The sequence below is a fragment of the Phyllobates terribilis genome, unplaced genomic scaffold, assembly GCF_046119375.1.
Source record: "Phyllobates terribilis strain yellow unplaced genomic scaffold, ASM4611937v1 Scaffold_17__1_contigs__length_24005725, whole genome shotgun sequence".
In the NCBI taxonomy this organism is placed as follows: Eukaryota; Metazoa; Chordata; class Amphibia; order Anura; family Dendrobatidae; genus Phyllobates; species Phyllobates terribilis.
The window spans coordinates 21,510,137-21,537,723 of NW_027362777.1; the positions used below are offsets into that span (position 1 = coordinate 21,510,137).

General features: G+C 44.1%; 1 protein-coding gene across 2 annotated transcripts in view; it reads left to right on the forward strand.

Moving 5' to 3' along the window:
- Positions 1-20,925, forward strand: part of LOC141176132 (uncharacterized) — a 725,229-nt gene extending 704,304 nt beyond the window's left edge. The window contains exon 8 of one of the 2 annotated variants that reach the window (XM_073660129.1): positions 18,906-20,925. In XM_073660129.1, the coding sequence (XP_073516230.1) occupies positions 18,906-19,679 (774 nt within the window). In that variant the 3' untranslated portion in view covers positions 19,680-20,925. Of the gene's footprint in view, positions 1-18,664 lie in introns of both variants that reach the window. The other variant, XM_073660130.1, reaches the window with a different exon arrangement.
- Positions 20,926-27,587: the final 6,662 nt, after the last annotated feature.

The window sequence follows — 27,587 nt, forward strand, 5'->3', positions numbered from 1 at the left end:
ATATTGGGTTATGAAACTGTAAAAATATTCTCCAATGTATGTCTATGAGGCGAGATGGTATTTAAGCAGAGCCAGACATGAATGGGGGAGATCACTCATTCCTCGAGTATCTCCAACACGGATCATGCTTCTATTCTGGATACGTAAGAACCTATAATTGTTTCCTTTCCCTCTTCTAACCTAATACTTCTTTTTTTGTGCTATGAAATATTTTTCTTCATTTTTGTAATAACTTTTGAATGAACATTAAATAAGCTTTTGTTTTATCCACACAATTCAAGATTGTTTTCCTCTCTATTCTCACCGTACCCTTACCTAAAGTAAGGAAGTGTTAGTTTTTTTAACACCAACCAACAACCTTTTCACACTGCTCTGGCTTCAAGAGTGGTATTACGCGACCCATAGCAATTGGGACAGGAAGGTAGTTTGACATGATGTGGGTGCCTGTTGTGCTCCCTCAGCAGGCACAGTTTCATGTTGCCCACGGCCTCGGCGTGCATGTCCACTTCCCCCTCCCTTGCTACGCGCCTTGCCCATTTTAAATGGAGTTTAATATTTGTCATGTTGCCAAAAATGTCTGTATTATTACCACAGTAATATAGGATCATTAGGCAATGACCTGGGACTCAGAGATGCTTCGAGGGGTCTTCCCCATGCTGTTCCCATGTCTTTTCAGCACTGCATGGATGTGTCTGATCATGTCTCACACACCACATGGCCAGATAAGGTTGTAAAATGTTAAAATGTCATTTACCGGTGAATGTATTTTTCACAGTTGAAAGCAATGCAAAAGTGCAAAAACGCATCAAAAACGCTATGTGTGAACATAGCCCAAGATGTGGAGAAGTATTTTTGTTTTTGGTTATTTATTTTGCCTTATATACAAGTCATTACCCTGGAAAGGATGTTCCTTAATATATTTCCATTTTGTTTTTGTATGTTTAATTGTGAATCCGTAAAAGTGGCGTAATACTCTGACAACGTTGTTGACACCAGTGACCTGGGAGTCAGAAATGCTTCCAGGGGTCTTCCCCATGTCATTTGAGCACTGTTTCCATCGATTTGGGCAATTTTTAGGCCACCTGCAGACCGCCGGGGGGAGCCGCCTGAAAAATGCTCAAGTTTCCCATAGACTTACATTGGGCTCGTTGCTCGGGTCCAGCACCAAAGCATTCCAATTTGCTCGACCCGAGCAACAAGCATTTTAGTGCTCGCTCATCACTGTTTCATTTTAAATCCAGATTAGTGGCCTTTAGAGCTGAAATCACGAAGATTTACTGTCCAAATATTTCTGGATCTACCTGTATTCATATATTTACACTAATGGACAAATATTGCATTTCTTGCCCCCACCCCCCAAAACAAATCCCAAAATGTTCTCCTGCCCCTTTTCCTAACTCCCAATCCGAAAATAGACAAGGACATTTGGCGTTGCCAATCCTTCTTCTTTTGTAGACTTCTGGAGATAAAGCATCTTCAGCCTCGGCTCTTTACCTCCTACAAACATTTTTTATTACATTTTTTAAAGGGAAATTTCAGTAAAATGTCCCCAATCCATTTTTTCCTTCTCCCAATCTATAATGCTGGGGTAAGATTATCTCTACAGAGACCCCTGTACAGGAGTATTAGGGCTCCAGCGACATCACATCTATTATACAGAGAATAGCGCTATCTCCACAGCTCTGTACACAAGGACATAGAGATCAGACAAGGTCCTCATATTCAGGCAGCTTCTATTTTACTCCAACCCTCTTTATAAGAACAAGATCAGAGTCTCAGAGTCTCATTATACCGAGCAGAGAAGCTCCAGGGACAAAGACCCCGTCTGGTCCTAACACGCTGGGGGCCCGGAGTATCCAGCCACGGGGCCCGGATTCTCTCATTTGTGGCCCCAGCGTTTCTTGTAGAATAAATCCCTTTCTCATCCAGTCCTGTAGTAATGACTTTGTTATCAGGTTTTGTAGGAGGGTTCGTCTGACTCCATCTTATGTTATCAATATCTGTGCGAGAAACGAGAGACGTCCGAGCGCAGTTTTACCGAGTGTCCAGTGTCAGTTCTTCTACAGTCTGATAAAGAGCCGCGGTGTCTCTGACCGAACCTGGGAGTATACAGCGTACACACGGCTCCGTAGACACACGGCTCTGCTCCGTACACCTCGTACATGCATGGCTCCGCTCCGTACGCCTCGTACACGCGCGGCTCCGCTCCGTACGCCTCGTACACGCGCGGCTCCGCTCCGTACGCCTCGTACACGCGCGGCTCCGCTCGCCTCGTACACGCCCGGCTCCGCTCCGTACGCCTCGTACACGCGCGGCTCCGCTCGGTACGCCTCGTACACGCGCGGCTCCGCTAGGTACGCCTCGTACACGCGCGGCTCCGCTACGTACGCCTCGTACAGTGGCGGCTCCGCTACGTACGCATCGTACACGCGCGCCTCCACACCGTACGCCTAGTACACGCGCGCCTCCGCACCGTACGCCTAGTACACGCGCGCCTCCGCTCCGTACGCTTCGTACACGCGCGCCTCCGCTCCGTACGCCTCGTACACGCGCGCCTCCGCTCCGTACGCCTCGTACACGCGCGCCTCCGCTCCGTACGCCTCGAACACGCGCGCCTCCGCTACGTACGCCTCGAACACGCGCGCCTCCGCTCCGTACGCCTCGTACACGCGCGCCTCCGCTCCGTACGCCTCGTACACACGCGGCTCTGCTACATACACACTGTAAACCCCTCCTGACCCCACACATAAACTTCAGCTCATCCAGCACCATGACAACCAGCACAGCAGAGTCCTGCATCCACTGAGGCCCCTGATCATGTGACCCCTGACTCCTCCCCTCCTGTGACCTCATCACAGCTCCTGTGCGCACAGAGCAGTCATATATGTGGTGGCGGCTCTGCAGGTGGAGGTATGTGGAGACCCCAATACTGGGCGCAGGGGGCATTAACCCCTTCAGCACCGAGACTCTTTTGGGGTCTTGTGTTGCCCCTTTATAAGAATCATAAGGTTTTTGTTCTGTTTCCTGTAATAGATACATACGACCCAACTATGGAGACAGGAAGGGAGGAAACGTATTGTTCTCATAGTACAGGACCCCCACAGTGTAATGCCCCCATTATACCCCTTATACAGGATGTATGATGCCCCCCACAGTGTAATGCCCCCATTATGCCCCTTATGCAGGATGTATGATGCCCCCACACAGTGTAATGCCCCCATTATGCCCCTTATGCAGGATGTATGATGCCCCCACACAGTGTAATGCCCCCATTATGCCCCTTATGCAGGATGTATGATGCCCCCACACAGTGTAATGCCCCCATTATGCCCCTTATGCAGTATGTATGATGCCCCCCCACAGTGTAATGCCCCCATTATGCCCCTTATGCAGGATGTATGATGCCCCCACACAGTGTAATGCCCCCATTATGCCCCTTATGCAGTATGTATGATGCCCCCACACAGTGTAATGCCTCCATTATGCCCCTTATGCAGGATGTATGATCCCCCACACAGTGTAATGCCCCCATTATGACCCTTATGCAGGATGTATGATGACCCCACACAGTGTAATGCCCCCATTATGCCCCTTATGCAGTATGTATGATGCCCCCACACAGTGTAATGCCCCCATTATGCCCCTTATGCAGGATGTATGATCCCCCACACAGTGTAATGCCCCCATTATGCCCCTTATGCAGGATGTATGATGCCCCCACACAGTGTAATGCCCCCATTATGCCCCTTATGCAGGATGTATGATGCCCCCACACAGTGTAATGCCCCCATTATGCCCCTTATGCAGTATGTATGATGCCCCCACACAGTGTAATGCCCCCATTATGCCCCTTATGCAGTATGTATGATGCCCCCACACAGTGTAATGCCTCCATTATGCCCCTTATGCAGGATGTATGATCCCCCACACAGTGTAATGCCCCCATTATGCCCCTTATGCAGGATGTATGATCCCCCACACAGTGTAATGCCCCCATTATGCCCCTTATGCAGGATGTGTGATGCCCCTACACAGTGTAATGCCCCCATTATGCCCCTTATGCAGGATGTATGATGCCCCCACACAGTGTAATGCCCCCATTATGCCCCTTATGCAGGATGTATGATGACCCCACACAGTGTAATGCCCCCATTATGCCCCTTATGCAGGATGTATGATGCCCCCACACAGTGTAATGCCCCCATTATGCCCCTTATACAGTATGTATGATGTCCCCACGCGGTGTAATGCCCCCATTATGCCCCTTATGCAGTATAGTAGATGAAATTCATAGGAACAATAGCAGGGAGAGCAATATATATCATATATCAATCACAATAATAAACTCCTACCATTTATTAGGACTAAATATCACGGCCAATCGCCATAAACATAAACAAAAACCGAAGAAAGACGATGTAGAGGCCGTATTGTAAAACTACAATATTCTTTATTAGTATCTGTAAAGATGTGCGGTTGTAGATTTTAATAATCACCTAGGCAGGTTATCGATGCAATTAGCTTTATTCCTTCCGGCCACGGTGAACAGCAATTCCAGATAAATGTCCAACAGGCAATTCTCTTAGTCCTCGAGTTTCCAACCTGGGATCAGTAGTTCCACTGCCCCGTACCAGGTGATACCCACTGTCCCCCAACTTTTGGTTGGCCCACAGCTTTTTGTATCTCCCGCAGGTATATCGGCAGTCACAGCATATGCTCCTTCGGATGATGGATATTACGACCGCAGCCGGTGATACCACCCAGCTCTCAGTCCGACTAGCAATGAATCTTCTTTCTCTATCTTCCCTGCTGGCGTCTTTGTGCATAGCCATTTGCACTGTGCTCTGTTCACTTCCATAGTAACATAGTAACATAGTTTGTAAAGCCGAATAAAGACTTGCGCCCATCAAGTTCGACCTGTTAGTTCTGTAATTGCTAAAGTTGATCCAGAGGAGGGCAAAAACCTCAAGTGATTTAGCCAATCTTCACCTGAGGAAAAATTCCCTCCCGACTCTGAAACCAGCAGTCAGAATAAATCCCTGTATCAACCTACTATTTTATTTTATTTTTAAGTATACGCTGAAATCTGCCTGGTATCTAGAAATGCATCCAGTCCCCGCTTGAACTGATGTAGTGAATCTGACATTACCGTCTCCTCACTCGGTGAATTCCATATTCTCACTGCTCTTACCGTAAAGAACCTGTAACGGGTCTGGGAGGCGGAACCTCTGAGCTACTATACAAGGGGGCGGTCCTTATAAGGGAGCGGGTGGCGACCAGGGAAGACGGGCAGGCAGTCACAGCAGGTGACCGGGACAGTCTCTGGGTGAACGGGCTGGAGGTCACGGCAAGTGACCGGGGTAGTCTCTGGATGAACGGGCAGGAGGTCACGGCAAGTGACCGGGGCAGTCTCTGGATGAACAGGCAGGAGGTCACGGCAAGTGACCGGGGCAGTCTCTGGGTAAAGGGTAGGTACGACCTGTGATGGCTGAGCCTCCAGGTAGGCTAGCAGGCAGATGGTAGATGTGTGCTCCCAGGTGAGCAAGCGAGAGTCTCTGGATAAACGGGTGGTCACAGCATGTGACGGCGGAGCCTCCAGGTAGGCCAACAGACAGGCAGCAGATGAGCGCTCCCAGGTGAGCGGGCAGGAGTCTCTGGAATGGCAGGTGGTCACAGCACGTGACGGCGGAGCCTCCAGGTAGGCCAACAGACAGGCAGCAGATGAGCGCTCCCAGGTGAGCGGGCAGGAGTCTCTGGAATGGCAGGTGGTCACAGCACGTAACGGCGGAGCCTCCAGGTAGGCTAGCAGGCAGGTAGCAGATGTGCGCTCCCAGGTGAGCGGGCAGGAGTCTCTGGAATGGCAGGTGGTCACAGCACGTGACGGCGGAGCCTCCAGGTAGGCTAGCAGGCAGGTAGCAGATGTGCGCTCCCAGGTGAACGGGCAAGCTGGTCCATAGACAGACTGACAGGAGTAGGAAGGCAGACCGTCGGACCTCAGGCTAGCAAGCAGGTAGGAGGAATGTCAGGCAGGAAACAGACAGCAAACTGGCAGGTAACTGGCAACGGGACCTGAGGGCTGAAGCAGAGTAGTGAACAGTGCAACAACATTGCTCGGGCACCTCCATTTTGGAGGAGGTGCCTTATATTTGGTGAAGTCCTCCGGCCATTGGCCGGGGACTCCTTAGGACGGCGCGCGCGGCCCCTTTAAGAGGGAGGGAGCGCGCGCGCGTGCGCCCTAAGCACAGTGGCCGGGAAGGAGCGCGCGCTGCCAGCAGAGCGGGAGGAGGACGCCGGGCTCGGAGCAGAGGGGTGAGGGGAACAGCGTCCCTGCCTAGCAGAGGGCAGGGACGCCGGCGCTACAGAACCCCTTCCTATGCTGGTGCTGAAACCTTTTCTCTTCCAGTCTTAGTGAATGCCCTCTTGTTACCGTAATATCCCTCCTTTTGAACAAATCCTGGGCAAGATCTCTATACTGTCCCCTAACATATTTGTACACATTTATTATGTCCCCCCTCAACCTTCTCTTTTCCAGGCTGAATAGTCCTAGTTTTGCCAACCTCTCTGGGTATTGCAGTCCCTCCATTCCCTTTATTAATTTTGTTGCCCTCCTTTGTACCTTTTCAAGCTCATTTATATCCTTTCTATATATTGGGGCCCATAACTGAGCACAGTATTCCAAGTGTGGTCTGACCAGTGCTTTGTACAGTGGAAGAACAATGTTCTCATCCTTTGCAGCTATACCTCTTCTGATACACCCCATTACCCTGTTTGCCCTTACAGCAGCGGCCTGACTTTGGGCACTCCAATTTAGTTTGCTATCAATCAAGATGCCCAAGTCCTTCTCCATCTCTGAATTCCCCAATGATTTCCCATTCAGTGAGTACTGGTGACTTCCATTTTTCCTTCCCATATGTATGACCTTACATTTCTCCTCGTTAAACCTCATTTGCCATTTAATGCTCCACCTACCCAGCTTATCCAAATCCCTCTGTAGGTCTGCACTGTCCTCTTTTGTATTAATTGTTTTACATAACTTTGTGTCATCTGCAAATATTGATATTTTTACTATTTATCCCGTTGACTATGTCGTTAATAAAGATATTAAATAACATTGGGCCTAGTACAGACCCCTGTGGTACCCCACTAGTGACGCTTACCCAATCTGAGTTTATTCCATTTATAACCACCCTCTGCCTTCTATCCTTTAGCCAGTTAGCTACCCACTTGCAGACATTTTCCCCCAGCCCCATCATTCTCATTTTGTATACCAACCTATTATGTGGCACGCTATCGAACGCTTTTGAGAAGTCGAGATACACGACATCCACTGGTTCCCCCTGATCTAATCGAGAGCTAACCTCCTCGTAGAAGTCAATCAGGTTTGTTTGGCAGGAGCGATTCCTCATGAATCCATGTTGGTTCGGGATTAAAAGATTATTAGCATCAAGATGCTCCGTAATTGCCTCTTTAATGAAGCTTTCAAAAATTTTGCCCACAACGGACGTCAGACTCACCGGGCGATAGTTTCCGGCGTCACTTTTCGCTCCCTTTTTGAATATTGGCACTACATTCGCCTGTCGCCAATCAAGTGGTACAGACCCAGTCTCAACAGAGTCCTTAAATATAAGATATAACGGTCTGTCTATCACATTACTTAGTTCCCTTAGTACCCGTGGGTGTATGCCATCAGGTCCTGGTGATTTGTTTATTTTAATGTTACTGAGGAGTTTCTGTACCTCAACTTGGGTTAGATTAGTCATACTTAGTGGAGGATTAAGCTTGTCACTTCTCATTTCTCCTGTTAGTTCTATTTCCTTTGTGAAAGTTGTCGAAAAAAAATTATTTAATAGATTAGCTTTATCCTCATCTTTCTCTATGATTTTGCCTTCTTCACTTTTTATCGGTCCAATATTATCCGATTTAATCCTTTTACTATTTATATACGTAAAGAACAGTTTGGGATTTGATCTACTTTCCCTAGCAATACGTTTCTCTGTTTCCTCCTTCGCTATTTTTATTTGTTTTTTACAGGTTCTCGTTTTTTCCTTGTAACACATTAGTGCCTCCTTACTGTTTTCCTGTTTTAATCTCTTGAATGCCTCTTTTTTGCTATTTAACGCCCCTTTTGCGTTCTTGTTCAACCATATTGGTTTCCTCTTATTTCTGGCCCTTTTATTCCCATACGGTATATACCTCTCGCACTGAGTATTCAGAATTCTTTTGAAGGTTTCCCATTTACTATTCGTATTCCTTTGATTAAGTACTTTGTCCCAGTCAATAAGTTGAATGTTTTCTATCAGCTGATCAAACTTCGCTCTCCTAAAGTTTAATGTTTTTGTTGTTCCCTTATTGATAACCCTACTGAAGGGCATTTTGAAGTCGATAATATTATGATCGCTATTACCTAGGTGCCCCCCTATCAGTACCTCAGTTATTCTATCAGGCCTATTAGTCAATATTAAGTCCAACACGGCCTTCCCTCTCGTTGGTTCCTGCACTAGTTGGGAGAGATAATTATCCTTAATATTTGTCAAGAACCTTTTTCCTTTCTGAGATCTACAGGTTTCTGTTTCCCAGTCAATATCCGGGTAGTTGAAATCCCCCATTACAATCACTTCATTATGTTTTGCTACTTTGTCTATTTGTCCTAATAGCAGATTCTCATTCTCCTCTGTTATATTTGGTGGCTTATAGCAGACCCCCAGTAATATTTTATTATTATTTTTTGCCCCCTCTATCTCTACCCACATGGACTCGACCCCCTCTTCTCCCTCTCCTATATCTTCCCTTAGTCTGGGTTTTAGACATGACTTTACATATAAGCAGACTCCTCCGCCTTTCCCCTGTTTCCGGTCCCTTCTAAATAAACTATAATCTAATAAATTTACCGCCCAGTCGTAGCTATCGTCTAGCCAAGTCTCTGTTATGCCTACGATGTCATACCTCTCCTCCGATATAAGCGCCCGCAGCTCATCCGCCTTATTGGTCAGGCTTCTTGCGTTGGTCAGCATGCAAGATAAAACTTTGGGGTTATTTAGCATCCTATTCTTCTCTAACGATCTAACTGTACTATCCCCACCCCCCTCTCCACCCTCATTATATTCACTTCTCCCCTTCCCCCTTGCTTGCCTCACATCCCACCTATTTCCTTGGTTCCCCCCCCCCCGTCTCTAGTTTAAAAACTCCTCCAACCTATTAGCCATCTTCTTCCCCAGCACTGCTGCACCCTCCCCATTGAGGTGCAGCCCGTCCCTATGGTAGAGCCTGTAGCCGACCGCGAAGTCAACCCAGTTCTCCATGAACCCAAACCCTTCTGCCTTACACCAACTCTTTAGCCACTTATTCACCTCCCTAACTTCCCGTTGGCGCTCCTGTGTGGCTCGCGGGATTGGTAGTATTTCTGAGAAAACTACCTTGGAGGTCCTTGCCCTAAGCTTCCTACCTAGGTCCCTGAAATCATTTTTAAGGACCCTCCATCTACCACTCACTTCTTCTCCAGCCCCACCCAGTAACCTGTCAACCCGATCCGCGATGTGCCGGACTCGAGCGCCAGGGAGGCAGCACACCGTTCGGCGATCCCGGTCTTTGTGACAGATTGCCCTGTCTGTCCCCCTAATAATAGAGTCACCCACTACCAGAACCTGTCTTGCCTGCCCTACACTTCCCCCCTCCCCCTCATTACTGGAGCATACACTCCCCCGGCGGTCAGAGGATCTGTCGTGCTCCAATAATGCCGGTTCTGAACCAGCCTTCCTATACTTCTTCCCTCTATCCCTCCTAACTGTTATCCAGCTCCCTGCCTGTTCAGCCTGCACTTCCCCTCTATGCTCCACCCCCAGTATTGACCCATTGAGTGTCTGCTCGGTGAGCAGCAAACTCCGTTCCATGTTGTCGATGCTCCTCAGTATCGCTATCTGAGCACTTAGATCCAGAATTTGGGCTTCCAAGTGCACGATATGCTCACATCTCTCGCAGCAGTATGGATCCTCGAGCGGTTGCTCACGGAATGCATACATTGCGCAAGATGTACACTGCACGGCTCCGGCCAACATGGACGTCATTCTAAATATGGGGATACAGTCAGTATATATATACAAGTACAAAACACAATTATTTATATATAGGTGTATGGACGGGGATCAATTAGGGATGTGCAAGTGTATCAATTAGATATCGGCGGGGGATCAGTTAAGTATGGACGGGGGATCAATTAAGTATCAAGTATGGACGGGGGAATCAGCTAAGTAGGTCAGGTGGATTAATTAAGTAAAAAGTAAAGTAAAGAAAGAATGAAATACAGTCAGCAATTCAGTCCTAAGTCCTCCCTTCCAAACTCCCTGAATCCAAAGTCACTGAAAAACAAGTCACACACTTACTTTCGTTCGCACTTACGCTCCGGACACACGCAGCTCGTTCACACTCGCAAACTATAAGATTTAGAGAGTTTTTTTTGTTGTTTTTTTTTCCTTTTCCAGCAATGCACCCTTCACCTCAATGCACTTCCAAAAAAAAAATTGATTATTGATACTAATAAAGATTATTGTAGTTTTACAATACGGCCTCTAGATCATCTTTCTTCGGTTTTTTGTTTGCCCTTATGCAGTATATATGATGCCCCCACACAGTGTAATGTTCCCACAGTACCGCCATCCCCCCCACACACAGTATAATATAATTCCAGTGTTGGTAAATGAGACGAGAATTAGCTTTATGGAAAATGAGTCTATGAGAAACGTATTCAGCTGCAGACTCAGAGGAAGAAACTGCTTGTTGTCTGTGGCCTAAAATATATAGGTTTTATTAGTAGAAGTCAATGAAAATAACTGAATGTTGTAAAATAATAAAAATACCATTGCTGTTAGGGTCCCTGCCAATCTCTGTATTTCCTGGTCAGCCCCAACGAACTTGTGATTATTGCAACCAATCGGCTGCTGACGCAGTGAGTAAAACAGCTAGTGATTGGGAGCATGGAGGAGATGTCTGAGTCAGCAATTCAACCTGTGTTCCAGTCCATACAAGACTAGAGAATACAACACCTACACCTTCTATCTCCTGATATATTTCCCCTTATTGTCTCCAGTAATTGTATTATTACACAGGATTTTTATGATGTTACATCGGCTCATCTTCTTCTCATTCGGGTCTCTACAATATCAGATGCTGTCGGTGAAGATCTTCTATATAAGAGAATTTTTCAGAATTACCCATCAAAGATAGATATGGACAGAGACAAGATGGCTGAGAGGTTATTACACCTCACCCTAGAGATCCTCTTCCGGCTTACTGGAGAGGTGAGAGATTCTGATGACGTCACATTACATCATTCTTATCTATGGGAATAACAGATGGACAGGACTGGAGAGGTGAGGACTCTGGAAATGTCTGGAGGGAGATTTATTAATGTGTCTCTCCATAACCAGGATTACACAGTAGTGAAGAAGACCTCTAGTGAGTGCCGTCAGGACCCTGTGTCTGAGGGATGGGGAAGACCTCTGTGCCCAATCACAAGGCCTCCACCTCACCCCCTGATACATGAGGACATCGATGACCAGAAGATCCTAGAACTCATCTACAAGATGATTGAGCTGCTGACTGGAGAGGTGACACTGCTGGGAATGCTGGGACATTATACAGTAACGCTATGAAGTGATTGGGGGGGATGACGATATCATTGTATGTGTCAGGTTCCTATAAGGTGTCAGGATGTCGCTGTCTATTTCTCCATGGAGGAGTGGGAGTATTTAGAAGGACACAAAGATCTGTACAAGGACGTCATGATGGAGGTTCCCCAGCCCCTCACATCACCAGGTAATAGACAGGACTAAATACACACGGCCTATAATTATCTGTATGTAAAGAATGAATTCAGTCCCTGTATGTGTTTCCTCCAGATCTATCCAGTAAGAGGACAACACCAGAGAGATGTCCCCGTCCTCTTCTTCCACAAGACTGTAAACAAGAAGACCCCAATGTTCCTCAGGATCATCAGGTAGATGGAGTGAAGGTGTCATGAGATCTCCCCTGTGATTTGTAGATGGATGTGAAGGTCTTGTGCTCAGTCTTGTTTTATCCACCAGTATTATATGTTTTATACTTGTGTAATGAGAACGGTGGAGATGGCAGGATTAGAGCTGATCATAGATGTGACCTCTCCATCTGTCTGTGACTTTTACAATATTTGTTTCAGGGTGAATATCTGACCCATATTGATACTACAGAGACATATGTGAAGGGTGATGAGCGGTGTAAAGAGGAGATTCCTACATATGACTATCCAGGTGAGTAGTAACCACTAAATGCTGATAAGTCACAGATTCTTCTCAGTCACCGGCTGTGGCTGCTTTATGGGTGATGTAGACCGGCCGTATCACAATCGTGTGATCACCATTTCCCTCTAGACCACAACATATTTTAACACCCAAAACTGTCCAAATGACTTTGGGCATTAAAAGCCCTTTTCTATAGAACTTACAACCTGGAGGATCCACGTACCCACTGTGATTAGGAGACGTTGACCCTTGCCTGCCCAGATCTGTAAACTACAAAGCCAAATGTCAGCGTATTGTGATCGACTCACTCAGCTTCTTAAAGAGGCAGACACAGGAACAGTTTCTATTTAAAGTACGGCTGTTACCTCCAGGCCCACCCCACAAATACTCTAAAGGCTGCGAATTTTATCCTATGACCTCCTCCCTCTCTACAGGTGTTCAATCATTCTATCACTAAAGATGGCTGATTTACCCCCTCGTGTGCTGGAACCTTTTTCCTATGTTTAATTACTGGAGCTAACAATCTCAGTGCTACACATCTCTCCTCCAGTACTTTACCAGTGACTTTGTCACATTATGTAGAATGTGCTGAGAAGTTCGAAAATCACTTGAAGAAAAATATTATAATGGACCTCTTAGGGAAAGCGGAGGGTAATGATGCTGTTGGCTTCCTAGAACCTTGATAACTTATTGGATGAATCTACCTTCTCTCCCTTCTGTGCTGCTGAATGTGCTCATATGGTCCCTACATGACCACGTCCCGTCTTTCTGGCCAAACTTCACTTTTATGATCGACAACATTAAATGTGCAGTGAGGACCAAGTGTGAATTTCTGTACAATAACAGCAGAGTTTCCCTTTATCCTGACTTTTCAATTTCTTTTAAAACCAACTAACTTCAAACAGGATTGTGATAAACTATACAGAAAACATTACACCTGTGCCATGATATATCTCTAAGCTGTGCGTGGCTGATGGCTGTAATACACATTTATTCACGCCTGCAGGAGATGTGTTGGCATGGCTCCAGCCCTGGTTTCATGGATTCACTCCACGTCAAAAATTCCATTATGTTTTCAATCCTAAGGAATTCAGATTACTGCACAATCTCTCCTGAAATGGGGGCACTAAGGCTATGTGCCCACGTTGCATTTATGAAGCAGAAAATTTCTGCTGCATAAATGCAAGTCCTCTCCCGGAAAAACGCATGCGGAATTCCGCACGCGTTTATCGCGCTTTTTTCGCGCGTTTATCACGCGTTTTCCACATGCGGAATTGCCTTGCGTTTTTTATGCATTGAACAAAGGCAATTCTGCTTGCGGAAACGCAAAATTAAATGACATGCTGCGGATTTTTGAACGCAGCATAAACGCTGCGGAAAAATCCGCAGCATGTGCATAGAACTTGCGGAATCCCATTGGGGACCATGGGGTGCGTGTTACCAAGCGTTTTTCAAGCGTTTACGCTGCGGAAATTCCGCATCAAAAACGCTTGAAAAATGCTACGTGGGCACACAGCCTAATACTTTCTCTACTCTCCTTGTCAGGACTCAGTAGCTCCAATGGTCCACCATAAATGAGTGCAACTCCAGTTTAGTGTTGGAGCTCCCCCCTCATACATATATTGTTGTTGGGGATGTAACATTTTTTTATTCTATGTCTATTGGTTTACAGATTTTCATTTTGTATGATTTGTGGTGGGATCGGTCGGCCTCATTTATGTTACTCAGTAACTCCTTGGTCTCTTTAAAAAGAGGTCTCCATTGCCTTTTCCAAATGCCAGATATTCAAATTTAAGACACCTCAGCTCTGCACTATTATAAAAAGTTCTCTTTAAATGTCTAATATTTCTTCTTGAAGCTCATCTGACAGAAAATATTGGATTTTACGATAATTTAGAGTTTGTGGCTGTTGGTAATCTATTTACTCCAGGGAGGTTTCTCCACTAGTTACTCTTCTCATTTTTTTTTACTGATTAAGGCTAGGTGCCCACGATGCAGAAATGCTCCGGGTTTTTTCCTGAGCATTTCTGCATCTCCCTGGCAGAAAAAATGCATGCGGATTGTACATGCGTTTTTCCTGCCAGTGACAAGCGGATGTGAAGTGTTCTTCACATGCATTTCCGCATGCGGGTTGACAAGCATTTTCCAAGCGATTTTAGCATCACTTGGAAAGTGCTTGACAACTTGGTCACACTATATAAATCCATGCAAACGACCCCAAAGAATGTCAAAAAATAGAAAAATAAATCTATACTTACCATCTGATGGCCCCTGGAGTCTTGCTTCATTCTGTCCTGGCATGCCGGCAGCTTGCGGTACACTACACTGAAGGACCTGCCAGCAAGCGAAGACAAGGAGACCGGGGGCCGTCAGAAGGTAAGTATAATATTTATTTTTTATTCTATTCTTTTTTTCACAGGTTCTTTGGTACCCGGGTGTGGAGGAGAGTCTCCTCTCCTCCACACCCGGGTACCATCCGCACATTGAAACGCTTGGATTCCGCATGTACAGATGCAGTGATGCGGATTCCATGTTTTCCAATGCAAGTCAATGGCGGCGAAAACGAAGCGCTTCCGCAAAATAATTGGTAGTGCTGCTTTTTTTTCCGCAATGATAACCCGCAGCGGAAATTTCCGCAGCTTGTGCACAGCACATGCAGATTATCATTGGGCAACATGGCAGGTCTTCTACCATGCGTTTTTTAAGCGTTTCTGCAGCGTTTTTGCCACTGCAGAAAAAACGCATCGTGGGCACAGAGCCTAAGACTGTTCAGCATAATCTTTTCAGTAGAAAATGTGATGTGTTATTGTCTATAGTCACAGTTTTCCCCATCAACCTTTAACTTCTTTAACCCATCTACATGAATCTGGACTTACACAGAGACACCTAGGCTTGGGCCTTGGTGTGACCTGTTGTTCTGTGGAGTGAGATATGAAGAATAGTCAGGTAGCCGGGTCAGAACAAGGAGGGCAGAGAAAATACAAAATCAGAAGACAAAAGAGTAGTCAGTAGTGATGCTCGGTTATTTGTTACTCGAGCAATTTTCAGGCGGTTCCCTCCCACCCCCCCCCCCCATATCCTCCGTAGGGCTGGAGGGAGTCTAAAAATCGTTCAGATCTATGAAAAAAGTGCTGAAATGGCATGGAAACAGCATGGGGAAGACCCCTGGAATCATCTCTGAATCCCAGGTCGCTGCTGTGAACAATGTTACCAGAGTAGTATGCCACTTTTACGGGCTGACAATAAAAAATACAAAAGCGAAGATAAAATGGATTTTCCTGGAAACAACAATTTTTAAGAAACATTCTTTCCAGGATAATGACTTCTATATAATGCAAAATAAATAACAGAAAAAATATTCCTCCACACCTTGGGCTATGTTCACACTTAGTGTTTTTGCACGTTCACATTGCCTTCAACGGTGGAAAATGCATTCACCGGTAAATGTAATTTTAACATTTTACTACCTTATCTGGCCATGTGGTGTGTAAGACATGATCAGATACATCTGTTTCATTTATGAAAGAGAGACTCTGTAAGTCCCATTTTTTTTTCAGGCCTCACTATTTATAAAGCGCCATCAGGCGGCCCTTACTATTGTTTGAGTACCCTGCGGCGGCCACTAAAGCTAGACGGCCAAGCTCCGCAAGTAAGCGCTTCCGGCCGACGGAAGCCACTGGCACCAATAGCAGCTGATTGGCGGGGTTGCCGGGTGCGGGATTATGTGGTCCAGACTCAAGACTACTGAGACTGGACCGTGTGGAAGACAGGGTGGTGCTGGAAACTGACTGGAAGCATTGTCTGCTATCAACTCAACAACCTTTTCACACTGGTCTGGCTTCAAGAGTGTTGTTCTGCAACCCCCTACAAAGTGGGACAGGACGCTAGGTCGACATGATGTGGATGTTTGTTGTGCTACTGCAGCAGGCACAGTTTCACCTTGCCCACAGCCTTAGCCTCTGCGTGCACCATCCGCATCACATCCACTTCCCCGTCCCTTACTACGCGCCTTGCTCATTTTAAATGCAGTATAATATTTGGCAACTTCAACAAAATTTCACGATTATTAACGCAGTAAAAATCTGACCACTTCAGATGAGCAAGTTTTACTGCAATAGCAATATGCTATTGGTTAGCGGCCAAGTCAGGATGTATGTTTTCAACACACAACTGGCACATTTTAAATGGAGTATAATATTTTGCAGATTCCAAAAAATTTCAGAATCATTACGCAGTAAAATCTGACCACCACAGATGGACTTTTTCTATGCTTGCACTACATAGCAATGCTAGTCAAATCAACTAAGTGTGGCTGTATACTGTTAACAAACAAATGGAGCAGTAAAAATAGTGTAGTATATTGCTTTTCACAAAAATTAGCAGGATTAAGAGCAAAAAGGAATATTATTATCCCTGAGAACTAGGGCTATTGATATGAGTTACAGCACCAGAAAGAACATGCAATGAAGCCTAACCTGTAGTGCACTATCTTTCCACAAACTCTGCCTAACCTGCTAACAGCAGTATTAATATACATCAGAATGAGCCATTACAAGGGCTGTTGGTTCAGATGAAATAAATACAACTGGTGTGGAATTCCTGTCTAAAAGCTAGAATTCTCTGCATCGCTCAGCCGCAGCTCTCCCTACTCTGCCTTTTTCCGGGGTAGACTGTGATGAGGGCAGGGTCCCTGGTCTTATATAGACCTGATGATGCTATGTGGCCAGCCATTCACTATAATGTCACTACCAACATGGCTACGGCATTACAGTGACTGGCAGGCAATCCCTACATGTTAATTGGCTGCCTAAAAAGTGCCAAACATGTGAGGCCGGGACTCGAGCTCGCTCCCGAAAATTTAAGAAAAAAAAATACTCGCTGAGTACTGAGCATTGTGATGCTCAGGTAAGTAACGAGTAGTGACAAGCATGCTCGCTCATCACTAATAGTCAGTAAATGGGCCAAGGCCACATCCGGAAACAAACACACAAGCCAGGCGCTGAGTACAGAGGACTGAACCAGAGGAGAACAAGGCTGTATCAGGCAGCTTCTGGCAATATGCTCCAAGCTTTAGTAGTGTGACTTCAGCTAGATTGCACACACTCATACTGCCAGACTGGATGGTACTACAGTTCCCGGGCACCCTAATCTTAATGGCTGGACAGAGCCTGCACCGCCCAGAGCTTCTGGTTCCGACATCTCCATCACCAGCGCAACCCGCAGAATGAATGAGGCAGTTCCTGGTGACAGAAGCAGACATCGCAGGAGAAGATCCCAGAGGAGACGGGATACACCATTTGCAGAAGCCCTAATATGACAAAATGGCAGAAAACCAGAACATTAGAAATCCCCATAAAGTGACTCCATTTTGGAAATTATAACCCTCAATGAATTAATATATAGGACTAGTGACTCCACAGACACTTTCCGGAAATTAGCACGCACTGAATTTTGGAGAGTGAAAATTGCACATTGGCCATTTTATTACCCAACACATAGTGCCCATATTGTGCTCCAAGAGGCACACACCATAAATTTACTGGGTTCTTCTCACTATAGTAATGCCAAATTCATGGATGCTAAATGTGGTTTCGGCGCACTGCAAGGGTCAGAAGCAAGGGGGGCATTTGTTTTTGGGAGAGCGGATATTGCTGGATTGGTTTATGGAAGCCATGTTTCTTTTTAAGAGCCTTTGAGCCACTAATAATGTGGAAACCTCTGTTTTTCCACTGACAGATAATGGACCTGAGTGGGGACTTGTTTTTTTGCAGGATGAGTAGAAGTTTTTATTGGTATTATTTTCGCCTACATAACATTGTTTGGTGGCTTTTTATTCCATATTTGAGAGGCAGAATGAACAAACAGTTGAACACCACGCTCCACTGGTTCATGCTATGAGGTTTTCTATTAGACTGTGAACTGTCATTGTCTTGGTGAATAATAAAATTTTTCTACGTAACTTTCCATTGTTACCGACAGTTTAAGTAGAAATGTTCAAAAATATTACATTCAGGGATATTTTATTCAAACATAATAATTGTTTTTTTCTTGGCAGATGACTGTACCAGGAGATCAGAGGGACAGCTGATATCTTCAATTTTTAAATCCGATGATCTTGAGATCCCACAGGATACAATTGAAGTGAATGCCATTACTCCAGATATACCATCAACCCTTCACAGCAAAGATCTGTCATCTGATCCTTTGAAACAGATCCTGTCTTCTGATTCATTACCGAATACTAAGGAAAATCAAAGTCACAAAATAAGCATTAAAAATCAAACTGCTCCTAAAGCAAATAATCCATTTTCACGTTCAGATTATGGGAATAGTTTTCCTCTCCAAAAGTTTTTTCTTAAGAATCAAGACATTCACACAGCAGAGAATATATTTTATTGTTCCAAGTGTGGGAAATGTTTTAACCAGAAATCGAAGCTTGTTCGTCACCAGAGAACTCACACAGGGGAGAAGCCATTTTCATGTTCAGAATGTGGGAAATGTTTTATGAAGAAATCATCTCTTCTTAGTCACCAGAGAACACACACAGGGGAGAAGTCTTTTTCCTGTTCAGAATGTGGGAAATATTTTAGACATAAATGTAGTCTTGTTTTGCACCAAGTAACGCACACAGGGAAGAAGTCTTTTTCATGTTCAGAATGTGGGAAATGTTTTAACCTAAAAGCGTATCTTGATAGCCATCAGAGAACCCACACAGGGGAGAAGCCTTTTTCATGTTCAGAATGTGGGAAATGTTTCAGCTGGAAACAGCATCTTGATAACCACCAGAGAACTCACACAGGGGAGAAGCCTTTTTCATGTTCAGAATGTGGGAAATGTTTTAACCGGAAACAGAATCTTGATAACCACCAGAGAACCCACACAGGGGAGAAGCCTTTTTCATGTTCAGAATGTGGGAAATGTTTTAAATGGAAATCAGATGTTGTTATACACCAAAGAACCCACACAGGGGAGAAGCCTTTTTCATGTTCAGAATGTGGGAAATGTTTTAGCTGGAAATCACATCTTCGTAGCCACCAGAAAACCCACACAGGGGAGAAGCCTTTTTCATGTTCAGAATGTGGGAAATGTTTTATCCGGAAACAGAATCTTGATAACCACCAGAGAACCCACACAGGGGAGAAGCCTTTTTCATGTTCAGAATGTGGGAAATGTTTTATCCGGAAACAGAATCTTGATAACCACCAGAGAACCCACACAGGGGAGAAGCCTTTTTCATGTTCAGAATGTGGGAAATGTTTTAACCGGAAACACAATCTTGATTACCACCAGAGAACCCACACAGGGGAGAAGCCTTTTTCATGTTCAGAATGTGGGAAATGTTTTAACCAGAAATCAGCTTTGATTAAGCACCAGAGAACCCACACAGAAGTGAGGCCTTTTTCCTGTTGAGAATGTGGGAAATGTTTTAACCAGAAATCAGATTTGAATAAGCCCCAGAGAATTCATACAGGGGATAAGCGGTTTTCATGTTCAGAATGTTTGAAAAGTTTTAACTGAAAATTGTATCTTCCTAATAAGGTTGTCCAATACTAGGGCAACCACTTGTCATTCCTCATGTTTGGCCTCATTAAAATAAAAACACTCATACTCACCCTCTATGTTGTCGCTGTTCCAGCCGTGTCTGCACTTGTGTACCCGGGGCTATTGTGAGGTTGTTACATCACACGAGCCCTGCGCCCAGTCAGCGCCAGCTTCACTGTCCCCGCCTTCGGACAGATTGAACATCAACAGGAAGCCAGGGCTACAGCTTCTTTCTGAGTTTCTCTTATTGTTCGATGTGTTAAAAGGTGGAGACAGTCATGCCATGGCTGATTGGGCACAGGGCTTACATGACGTAACAACGTCATATAATCCCTGGAAACGCAAGTGCTGACACCGCTAGAACGCCACAGGCATGGGAGGTTTGTATAATTGTTTTTATATTAACAGGACCAAACATGAGAAATGAGAAGGGGTTGTCTAAGTAGTGGACAGCCCCATTTAAAGATCAAAAATCCGATACAGAGAGAAGACATTATCATACCTAGAGTGTGAGAAATGAATTTCTGGAAAATCGTATTTTGTTGACCATCAAAAATAACTCAGACAGTTAGAAACTATATATGTTTTTAACATATTGTATGTACTTATTGTGTGTATGTAAATGTGAATCAGAGCTCTGTGTATATAAATATGCATATGTAGCAGAGCTGTGTGTATGTAAATGTGCGTATGTAGCTGAGCTGAGTGTGCATGCACTGTCCATGCAGCAGTGTTACAAAGACCACATGGGCCAGAGTTCATCCTATTGATTGCCGTACTCCTTTCCCGTTGGTATAACACTTCTCAGACCATGCAGGGTAGGGGACCACACTCAGATAAGACTTTATTGGATCAACAACAGTTAACAGCATATACAATCCCATTGGCTCACTGGGGATTAGAACCTCAGAAACTTTGGGGCATTTAGGGCCAACTACCAGGATGATGAAGATTCCCCAAGGGACCTTCAGAATTTTAAGAGTGTTAGTGTGGAATAATGGGCCAAAATCACACCTGGGCAATGCATGTGACTAGTTTCTCCATACAGGAGGTATCTTGAAGCTGTCATCGCCAACAAAGGCTTTTGTGTGAAGTATTAAATAAACTTAAGTAAGTGAGTTAAATACTTATTCCCTGTGTCATTTCTCATTATTACAAATAGCTTAATTTTTGGCCATCTTTGGTTTGATTTCTTTAAATAGTTGGGTCCAGAAAATATTTGGACAGTGATACAAGTTTGGGCATTTTAGTTGTTTTCCAAAACATATTTAGGATACAATTATATAATCAGTCTGGCCTTAAAGTTCCAACTCTCCGCTTTAATTTGAGGGTGTTCACATCATAATTGGATATAGGGTTTAGGAATTACAGCTCTTTAATATGGGGCTGCATCTTTTTCAAGGGACCAAAGGTAATTAGACAATTATTTCAAAAGCTCTTTCACTGGCTGTATGGGCTCTTCCCCCATTAATCCATCATCAATTAAAGGTAAAAGGTCTTGTGCTGATTCCAGGTGTGGCTTCGTATTTGGAAGCTGTTGCTGTGAACTCATAACACAGAAATGAGCTCTCAATGGAAGAGAAAAGATCAAATCTACAAATGATCAGAAATATTAGGAGTTGCTAAATCAACAGCATGGCATATTTTGCAAAAAAAAAGTTCACTTCTGAGCTTGGGGACTCAAAAAGGTGTGCACGCCCACTGAAGGCAACCGTGGAGGATGATTGCAGAATCCTTTAAATGGTGAAGAAAAGCCCCTTCACAATATGAACCTACGTGAAGAAAACTTTCCAGGAAAAAGGTGTTTCAGTGTTTAGGCCCACCATAAAAGAGCAGACTTCATAAGAGCAAATACAGAGGGTTCACCACAAGGTGCAAAGCATTCTTTGGAGAGATGAAACTAATATCAACCTGTATAAAAAAGATGGGAAGAATAAAGTTTGGAGAAGGCTTGAAACGGCTCATGATCCAAACACAGCACATCTTCTGTAACACATGGTGGAGGCTGTGTGAAGTTTCAGGCATGCTTGGTTTCCAATGGCCGATATTTTCTGCTCAGATACCACCAAATGCAGTAAGGTTGATTGGACGGTGTGTTACGATATCGGCACAGTACTGCTGGAAACCAGTGGCCAAAGGAGCACGAGCAGAAGAGCAAGCAGTAGCAGAAGTTCTTGTAGTTAGCAAAAGGAGTTGTAGGAACAATCCGTAGATGGGTGAGAACAATCTAGGAAAGAATGTTCAGGAGCTTGGAGACTGGAAACTAAGCTAACACCTAGACACAATACTACTTGTCACATACATCATCAAATTCTTTATACACAGATGGTAGTTTAGAAGATTAAACAGGATTGTGAAGACCCGGGGTCTTCCGTGGGCGTAACGCTACTCAGACAGCACAGGGTGAGGGTAAAACAGCGTGGCAATACTTTATTGACCCACAAACTGACAAACACACAGAACAATCCCATCATATACCCAAGATGGAACATTACACAGTCTCACCCTTCCTTCTTCGACTGCCTAGGATAGAACAACTGCACCTTTGGAGACTTCCAGGGCCGACTACCTCAACCAGTGGCCCCCCGCTTCTGGTGGGCCCCCACAGAGAGGAGGTAGCAGTAAGCTTAGGAAGCTAGCAGTCCATCAAGGTACAAGGCCAGGAGACCTGAGGGTCCCAACCTGGCCTCTCCGAGTGTTTCCATGGGGCCAGGCGACCGGTGGGTCCCTCCTGGCAACTCTAAATGTCTCCATGGGTTCTAGGTGACTGGTGGGTTCACCCTAGCAACGCCCAAACAACATCCATGGGACCAGGTGACTTCTTTGTACTCTCCTGGTCTCCCCAAAAGTATCTATGGTATCTCTGATGGTTAAATGGAGCAAATCCATATCTGACTAGAATCATGTGAAATACAAATCGGTGTCTCTTTGGATGCCGTGCAATCCATCTGCTGTCCTGAAGGATGTCTCTCATTCTCCTTTCATCTTTCTGATGTTCCTTGATTCTCTGTCCCAAGTCCCACAGCTACAGAAACACATGCTCCCTTCTGCTTCTCTGGGCTCAAGTCTCTTGAATGGGCAGAACTCCTTTCACCCACCCCCTCCAAAGCTAAGTGTGCATTAGTGGAGGTATCTTTCTCAGGTCGACCGCATCACCTGGGTCTACATGTGAGATTCCCTGTGGTGAAGGCTCTGCCGGATCTTCTTTCAACACTTACACAATAGGCCTAGACGACTTTTGAAAAATGGTTAGAGGCTGCTTAGATAGTAATGAAATTAGTGGAATGCTGAACACTTTACAAGCTAAATTAGTGTACATAAACTGAAGAGCAAGCAGAACATTAATAAAACAGCCAGCAATCTCTAATAAAACCCAATAATGTATTTCTTTTGGATTACCACATCTAATCATCTGGCTAATTAAAGTATTACACTGTATCGGCACAAGAATCCTCTACAAACTCTTCATTTGGTGAAGCCTGTGGGAAGGGTACAGTAGATGGAAAAGACATTTCTTTGGTTTCCAAATTGATAGTGGGATTTTGAGTCTGTAGCCATGGAAACCCCAGGATTATTGGAAAATGTGGAGATGAGATTAGTAGGAAGGATAAAACCTCATGGTGATTAGGTTCCATAACATCTCTAAGGGTTCAGTCTCTTGATTCACTGGTTCCGAATTTTGTGTAGATCTGTCAACAGTTTCCATGATAATAGATGAAAGTCTGTTTTGAATTTTTACCCCATGTTCATTTGCGAAAGATGTCCATAAAATTGCCTTTTGCTCCTGAATCATCCATGGCAGATGTGGAAATCATTTGAGAATCAACTTGAAACTTGATAAAAATAAAGCAATGAGAGTCCTTGTTTTCTTTTTTACTGTTGGGTGCAATAGAAGAAATTGAATGGATGACCACATTCACTGGAGGCGCTGGTTCAGACAAGACTGATTCTTCTTCGGAAAAGTTGAGATCCACTGCCACTGCTTTATGTAGTCGAGAAGGACAATTGACGAGAAAGTGGTCAGTGTTGCCACAATAAAAACACAGATTTTCCCAAAGTCTCCGTTCTTTTCTCTAAGCACTTTCACGTTTTAATAGGCGGTTAACTTGCATGGGTTCAGCTTCAGATACGTGAGGACTTTTTATCATTTTAGCCTCCACTGTAGACTGCTCACTAGTGAGGAGACTAAAATGGAGTTGCTAGAGTGAGGTCCTGAAAAATCAACTCCAAATTAAGAGTTTGGGTATAAATTTGCCGGGAGGGTCGTGACAATGATGGAGCAGAAAACAAAATCATCAGCATTGACAACACAAAAGTGGTGTAAATTACAGCAGAAGTGTCCTCCAGTGACCTTGGACTTTCCTGTATATATACAGGTGCTTCTCACAAAATTAGAATCTCATCAAAAAGTTAATTTATTTCAGTTATTCAATACAAAAAGTGAAACATATATTGTATAGAGTCATTACACACAGAGTGATCTATTTCAAGTGTTTATTTCTATTAATGTTGATGATTATGGCTTACAGCCAATGAAAACACTAAAGTCATTATCTCACTGAATTAAAATACGTTATAACAACAGCTTGAAAAAATGATTTTAAAATCCGAAATGTTGTCCTACTGAAATGTATGTTCAGTAAATGCACTCAATACTTGGTCGGGCTCCTTTTGCATCAATTACTGCATCAATGCGGCGTGGCATGGAGGCGATCAGCCTGTGGCACTGCTGAGGTGTTATGGAAGCCCAGGTGGCTTTGATAGCAGCCTTCAGCTCGTCTGCATTGTTGGGTCTGGTGTCTCTCATCTTCTTCTTGACAATACCCCATTGATTTTCTATGGGGTTAAGATCAGGCGAGTTTGCTGGCCAAGCAAGCACAGTGATACTGTTGTGTTAAACCAGGTATTGGTACTTTTGGCAGTGTGGACAGGTGCCAAGTCCTCCCGGAGAATGAAAATTCCATCTCCAAAAAGCTTGTCGGCAGAGGGAATCATGAAGTGCTCTAAAATTTCCTGATAGACGGCTGTGCTGACTTTGGTCTTGATTATTGATGAGCGAGCATGCTCGTTATTCGAGATTTACAAGCATGCTCAGGCGAACACAGAGTATTTTCAGAGTGCTCTGTGTTATGTTTGAATCACTCTCGTGTGCCTTATTTGCAACTGTTTGACAGCTTTAATACATGTGAGGAATGCCTAAGAAACATACATTCCTCACATTTATTAAAGCTGTCAAACAGTTGCAAAACATGCACACAGTAGTGATTCAAACATAACACAGAGCACTCTGAAGATACTCGGTGTTTGCCTGAGCATGCTCGGCGAAATGATTAACAGAACATACTCGCTCATCACTAGTCTTGATAAAACACAGTGGACCTACACCAGCAGATGGCATGGCTCCTCAAACCATCACTGATTGTGGAAACTTCACACTAGACCTCCAGCAGCTTGGATTGTGGCCTCTCCACTCTTCCTCCAGACTCTGGGAACTTGATTTCCAAATTAAATGCAAAATTTACTTTCATCTGAAAACAACACCTTGGACCACTGAGTAACAGTCTGGGTCTTTTTCTACTTGGCCCAGGTAAGACGCTTCTGGCATTGTCTATTGGTCATGAGTGGCTTGACACAAGGAATGCGACACTTGTAGCCCATATCCTGGATACGTCTGTGTGTGGTGGTTCTTGAAGCAATTACTCCAGCAGCAGTCCACTCCTTGTGAATCTCCCCCAAATTTTTGAATGGCCTTTTCTTAACAATCCTTTCAAGGCTGCGGTTATCCCGGTTGCTTGTGCACCTTTTCCTACCACACTTTTTCCTTGCACTCAACTTTCCCTTAACTCCTTTACCCCCGAAGATAGTTTGCACATTAATGACCGGGCCAATTTTTACAATTCTGACCACTGTCACTTCATGAGGTAATTACTCTGGAACGCTTCAACGATCCCACTGATTCTGAGATTGTTTTTTTCATGACATATTGTACTTCATGATAATTGTAAAATTTCTTCGATATGACTTGCGTATATTTGTGAAAAAAATCGGAAATTTGGCAAAAATGTTGAAAATTTTGCAATTTTCAAACTTTGAATTTTCATGCCCTTAAATCAATAGTTAATAAATAACATTTCCCACATGTCTAATTTACATTAGCACAATTTTGGAACCCAAATTTTTTTTGTTAGGAAGTTATAAGGGTTTAAAGTTGACCAGCGATTTCCCCTTTTTCCAACAAGATTTAGAAAACCATTTATTTAATGACCACCTCACATTTGAAGTGACTTTGAGGGCCCTTTATGATAAAATACCCCCCTTAATAACCATCGGACCCCCGCGATGAGAATCGTGGGTCCCGATGGTTACCATGGTACCTTGAGATCATGTGATGATCCCATGGTACGGTGGCCTATGGGATCCAGCAATAAGCTGGCTCTCACAGGTACAGTCAGTGAGTCAGACATGACTCACTGACAGGTCTCATACTACCTCTTGAAGCTCATCAAGAGAATGCCAGGAGTGTGCAAAGCAGTCACCAAAGCAAAAGGTGGCTACTTTGAAGAACCTAGAATATAAGACATATTTTCAGTTGTTTCACACTTTTTTGTTAAGTATATAATTCCACATGTGGTAATTCATAGTTTTGATGCCTTCAGTGTGAATGTACAATTTTCAAAGTCATGAAAATACAGAAAAATCTTTAAATGAGGTGTGTCCAAACTTTTGGTCTGTACTGTATATACAGTATACATTAAAGTACAACGTGTACCACCGACTCCCCTGCTATGGATTTTTAATGGATGAAATAAAGGAGGATTTTTTAGACCGGTGAGTGTTCTCTTGTTTTTCTCCGTATTGTTACTTGTTGAACAATAGTTTGTGTTGAGCAACCAAAGAAGAACACAGTTTAAAAAAAGTCAACATAAAAATAAAGGTATATTGCTCTTGGCCATCAGAAATTATGTCTGGCATAATTAAGAAAAAAAGCTGTGTCGTCACAAAAGGATGAATGGACAAATGTACTGAGACTTTCTTAATAAAAGTCTGCCGCCATCTACCAGGATGATGAAGCTGAAATAAGGCTATATTGACACACGCTGGCTTTTGCAACGTATTTTGCTACTGATTTTTATGCAAATTTTCAGCTGCGTTTTGCAGCACTAGCAAAGTCTATGAGAAACCAGAATTCTCCGCTCACACATTTTTATTTTTTTTGCTGTGTATTTTGTGACTTGGTTGTGTTTTTTGGAAAATAGAGCATGTCACCTCATTCAGTGTTTTTGCAGCAGAAAACGCACCAGCGTTTTTGCTGCGTTTTTTCACCCATAGGAAGTAATGGGTGGTCAAAAAAATGCAGCAAAAACGCAACAAAACCTGCGTTTTTTAAACAGCTGTTTTCCTGCCAAAGAAAAGATAACAGCAGAAAAAAACACAACGTGTGTGAACATAGCCTAAGGGTTTACATTTCAGCAATACAATGATTCCAAACACACAGCCAAGGAAACTTTCAATTGGTTTCAGATAAAAATAAAGCTGCTAGAATGACCCAGCCAATCACCTGACCTGAATCCAATAGAAAATATATGGAAGGAACTAAAACTCAGAGTTCATAGAAATAGCCCACGGGACCTTCAGGATTTGAATAGTGTTTGTGTGGAAGAATGGGCCAAAATCACATCTGAGCAATGCATGCGACTAGTTTCTCCATACAGAAGGTGTATTGAAGCTGTCATCACCAACAAAGGCTTTTGTATGTAGTATTAAAAAAATTGCAGA